The sequence below is a fragment of the Mastomys coucha genome, unplaced genomic scaffold (genome assembly GCF_008632895.1).
Source record: "Mastomys coucha isolate ucsf_1 unplaced genomic scaffold, UCSF_Mcou_1 pScaffold15, whole genome shotgun sequence".
Taxonomy (NCBI): Eukaryota; Metazoa; Chordata; class Mammalia; order Rodentia; family Muridae; genus Mastomys; species Mastomys coucha.
In genome coordinates this window covers 112620622-112625749 of record NW_022196897.1, presented here as the reverse complement: position 1 = coordinate 112625749, position 5128 = coordinate 112620622, and the positions used below count along the sequence as shown (strand labels likewise).

General features: G+C 41.4%; 1 protein-coding gene across 4 annotated transcripts in view; it reads right to left on the bottom strand.

Annotated features, from left to right (window-relative positions):
- The window catches only part of Ap4e1 (adaptor related protein complex 4 subunit epsilon 1), a 71631-nt gene that overhangs the window by 8759 nt on the left and 57744 nt on the right, over nt 1–5128 (bottom strand). For 3 of the 4 annotated variants that reach the window (XM_031371792.1, XM_031371794.1, XM_031371795.1), the window contains 2 exons: nt 2239–2497; nt 679–1215 (listed from right to left, as the gene is read on the bottom strand). In XM_031371792.1, coding sequence (XP_031227652.1) covers nt 679–1215; nt 2239–2497 — 796 coding nt within the window. The remainder of the gene's footprint in view (nt 1–678; nt 1216–2238; nt 2498–5128) is intronic. The other variant, XM_031371793.1, reaches the window with a different exon arrangement.

Sequence of the window (5128 nt, the reverse complement as noted above, 5' to 3'; positions counted from 1 at the left end):
GATCCAAACTCAGGACCTTCGGAAGAGCAGTCAGTGCTCTTACCCACTGAGCCATCTCGCCAGCCCCAATAACCTTGTTTTCAATAGGAGGAAACAGGCAGCTGAAGAATCTAACCATGTAATATGTGAAGTAGGACACAGAAGTGAGACTCAATGCATGTATTCAATGTACCATGTACCCTATGCTAACCTGGAACTCAGAGATCCTCCTGCCTCTTCTCCTGAGTATGGGTTTAAAGGAGTGTCCATGTGCCACCTATAACCTTCATTATGCACTGTAAACACTCACTTTACATAGTATCTATGGCCTTTGCAAATACGATATTATTGGGCTTCCTTTGTTTCTTTTTTTTTTTAAGATTTAATTATTATTATAATTAAATACACTGTAGCTGTCTTCAGACACACCAGAAGAGGGCATCAGATCTCATTATGGTTGGTTATGAGCCACCATGTGGTTGCTGGGATTTGAACTCAGGACCTTTGGTAGAGCAGTTGGTGTTCTTACCCACTGAGCCATTTCTCCAGTCCCTGTTTCTTTAGAGTAATGTGTCCTGAGTTCTGTTTTTAAGGAACAAAGGAGGATATGGAACAAATTCATAAAGACCTAGAGCCAAAAGCAGAAACACTAGGTAAACGCTATTTACTGAAGAAATGATATCTTATTCGTTGTCTTACCTTGAAATTTTCCACAGAAGAAATTTCTAACTGAGCATCTGTGAACTGTGAACCAGGCTTACTAGTGACTGACCAAATCACCAATAGGCAATCCTCCTTCCAGACTTTGTAAGAAGACACAGACACAGTTTCATCACTACAGATCTCCATGAGACCCGAATGCCTGCACGCAGGAGTTTCTTCCAGCAAAGAAGCTAAGCTGCTTTCCTTGACAGCTGAAGCTGCAGAGGATGAAGGGGGATGAAAGACTTCCATGCTGTCATCAGCAAACAAAGAAGGTGCAGGCAAGCCGACTCCTGGGAGGTTTTCAACTGACGGCAGCTCTGAGAGAGACTCAGGACCCAAAAGCTCTGAAGTGAGCCCCCCATCGCCTCTGTCCACAGCACTCAGACCGTCCTCATCCCCACCAGCCACATCTGATACAGGGCTGAGGGCGGGGCAGGGAGTGGTATGAGCACTGGGTGTCTGGTCACTTTGGGCCACATTGAGTTTTGCTTTCCTCCTGAACTTGTGAGACACAACATCTGCTTTTCCCAACTGCAAAAACAAAATATAATAATTTTAAGTGAATAATATATTAAAAGTAAGAATCTGCAAAGCAAAGATTAGTGAATCTCAGATGAAAAGGTGTAATTCTGACAACCATGTAACTTACACCCATCAGCTAAATCTTACTTTTTTGATTTAAAAACCTAAGAAAAAGGTCAAAATTCAGTTGTAATAGTTCTAAAAAATGTTTGGGTTCTAAATAGTACAACACAAGATTAGACAACCAAGCTATGTTTTTTGTTTCCAGAGCTGTATTTTATAGAATCCCAAGTTACTTTTGACCTCAAAGAAGTTTTAATAATTTTTTTTAAAAAAGATTTATTTATTATATATAAATACACTGTAGCTTTCTTCAGACACACCAGAAGAGGGCATCAGATCTCATTACAGATGGTTGTGAGCCACTATGTGGTTGCTGGGATTTGAACGCAAGACCTCCAGAAGAGCAGTCAGTGCTCTTAACTGCTGAGCCATCTCTCCAGCTTGGTTTTAATATTCTAATAATTATGACTTCGTGGCCCACACTAGTAAGCAGAGAAGAAAAATTGGTTTAACTTCAAAAACTAAATATCAGAGGCTGACCAGGAAATATGATAGGAAGAATTCTGTAGTTGGTGATACTTGCCAAATTTGCTACCACTGATGTCACTAAACAGTCTGGGGTGCTATGCAAACAAAGCACACAGATAAGCTACTATTACTAACAACCTTCAATCAAGCTCCTTTCCCTCAGAGAACTCCCCCGTCCACCCTGGTCGTTCTTGTTCATTTATGTGGGTCGGGGCCTTCCATTAGCAGACTGGACTTTAGAGAAAAACATACTCAAAGGGATGGGGTATGTCCCCTCAGTGGTACATTACTATGTTAGCGGCAGCCCCAGAGCTGGAAGATGCTGCTGTGAGATGCTGTGAGAGCTAGAGGAGACATTTCCCACCATGCAGAGATGAAATCCAGTTCTTGGTACCAGCAGATGGCATAGGGATTCTTACAGGAATGTAATAGATAACTTACCAAACTGATTGTATTTTCTGGTCCTAGCCCAACAAACAGTGATGATGCCAACAGCTGCTTTTCTTTCTCCTCTGTAGAAGGGGTACGGCCTTGAGCTTGGTCCTTCCTGGTCGTGGCTTGGTCTATATTCTCCACTGTTGCACCCTCTGCAGGAACATGCGGGGCCTCCGGTTTATCACCACTTCCACTCTCCTTCTTGGGGAGATAGCCCTCTTTACCCCATAATTTCTTTATACCTTCCATCTTCAAGCTACTTGTCCTAAGGAGATTAAAAAAGCAACCCAGTTTAAATGATGTTGAACAGTTAGATCCTTGTTTTTTTTAATTCAGAACACATTATGCCTTTCAAAAAACAGCTTTCATGCTGGGCCGTAGTAGTGCACACTTTTGATCCCAGCACTCTGAGTTCGAGGCCAGCCTGGTCTACAGAGTGAGTTCCAGGACAGCCAGGGCTATACAGAGAAATTCTGTCTCGAAAAAACAAAACCAATCAAACAAAATGACCAGCTTTCATGTGCATTCTATAGGCCAGAAGGAAACCTAGAGTTTTAAAATTTATGTTCATTAGAGTCGACTTCCTCTTTTCCTCAGTAAATAAAGCACCAGAACTTCCGATTTGGTTAAAATTTCAGATCACTTAATTTCATTTAATCACTTAAGTAAGTTGCAAAGGACGAGAATGGCTCTAGACTAAAACCTCTTCTGACTCCTGAGGCACCAAGGGCACTATCTACATGTCTACTTACACCAAAAGATTTCTTTCATTTAAAAAAATGTACTCAAATTTAAGATTCAATTTTAGTTTAGGGAGTTTTACTCTTTAAAGGCAAGCATGTACTAGGCTGCCTCATGTAGACCAAGCTGTGGGAAACCTTAGCCAGGCAAAGCTCATCTCAGAACTCACCAAAAATCAAGCTCCTCCCAGTGCAGCCCCTTCAGTGACTGACGACCACAAGGACAAAGCCTGGGCTGGGGAGATGGCTCAGTGGATGGTGTTTCCCGTGCAAGCATGAAGACCCCCAGAGCCCACACAAGAACCAAAGTAGGTGTTGTGATACCAGTGCTAGGGAAGGCAGAGACAGAGAAACCCTGGATAGAGAAGGCTATAGAACCTGGCCAACTGAACTTCAGGTAAGTAAATACAGGAAAAAGGCAATCAAGAAAGACACCCAAAAGTCAGGCTCAGGCCTCCACAATGCACATGCATACATGTGTACCGAAGACATGCATACCATACATGTGCACACACACAGTGTAAAGTCCTGATCACTGCTTTTAGCCCAGTTCAGATAACTCTCAAGGTCATTAGATAACTCTCAAGGTCATTCTAACAGAGCAGAAGCCATCACTGACATGACTTTATCTCTTCTTCATTTCCACAAACATGCTCTTTGATTATTTCTTTCTACAGGTATGGTTGCAAAGGGTACTCCTAAAAATTCTGCATACTCTGTGCCATTGTAGAATGTACTTCACAGGCAAATGGGAAGAGGCCACAGGAGTCTACAAATTTTTTCCTCAATTATTTCATTTAATTACACACCTGTTATTAATGTAAGTTTGTCATGTTTCAGTCAACAGCCTAAAAGTGGCAAAGCACACAAGAGCAACATGGCCACTTCATACACATGGAAAAAGTTGGTAAACGTTGCTTTCTATATAAGTCATTTTTACCTGGATTTGGAAGGCATTATAATAATCTATAGTTTCCTAAATTGTGCTTTTGTATTATTGTAAATCAGGCCATAAAGACACACATGTAAATTTTAGGCAAGAAACCTTCAAAAGATAAATGGTGTACTGGTAGAGTAATGTTTAATAATGAGCTTGTAAGTAAGAAATTCTAAATTGGGCTTGACTTTATTGTCAGCCTACCAGGGACTGTAGAAAAGGAGTAATGGTCTTATCTGGAAAGCTATTCACTGTAAAAAATCATTACGGCCCATTTTGCAGTACTGTATGCTCAGCACTAAGTTACAGGTCAACAGGAGGGCTAGCATTCTCTGCTTGGATCAGAACTCTAGAAGTGGAAAGTTCCAAGCTATGTGACTGAGCCCATTTTTAGAAAAAGGAGTCTCAAGCTCCAAACTAGTCCAAACTGGATTAGGCTTAGTGCCCTAAAACAACTGAGATGGAGAATCCAAGAAGGGGGCAAATTCCAGCCTATGGAAATACGGGGATTTCTCTCAATTGGGACTTTTACCTTAAATTAAAAAAAGTATTTTATGTATATCAATTTTGTTTTGTTTTTATGTATATCTGTACACCCACCAGCAGAAGGCAGCGGATCCCATAGATGGTTATGAACTGCTTTGTGGATGCTGGGAATTGATCAGGATCTCTAGAAGAGCAGCTGGTGCTCGAAACTGCTGAGCCAGCTCTCCAGGCCTTCTCTATCAGGATTTCTAAAACTACTGTCCTGTATCAAATTAGTGCACCAGCCATTTTTGCCCTTTCTCTATGCTGGTGCCCCTTTCTGCAGAACTGTATATTTAAAAGTGCAACACTCGCTAGTCTCTCTAATTTGTTATTATCTTACTTTCAACATTCACCTTGCCAGTTACCACACAGGTTCTTAATCTGAAATGTGTGAACTGTGATCTCTGAAAACTTCAACCCATCCTTCACATACTGTTTCTAAATAATAAAGCACATAGAACAGACACAAAACCACATAGAATTTATAAGGTCAGCCCCTCACATCACCCTGAACACTGTTGACTTTACAGACTTCTCCCTGGGTCTGGAGGGTCTTTGTGTCCATTTGTTACTTTGTTCTGTGTGAGACCCTTAATGGCCATCACCTCTACCATCGCACACCCACCAACCACACCTGGAATGTCAAAATTAAATGTCTAGGAAAGAAATTAAGGATGTTAGACCAGGGATG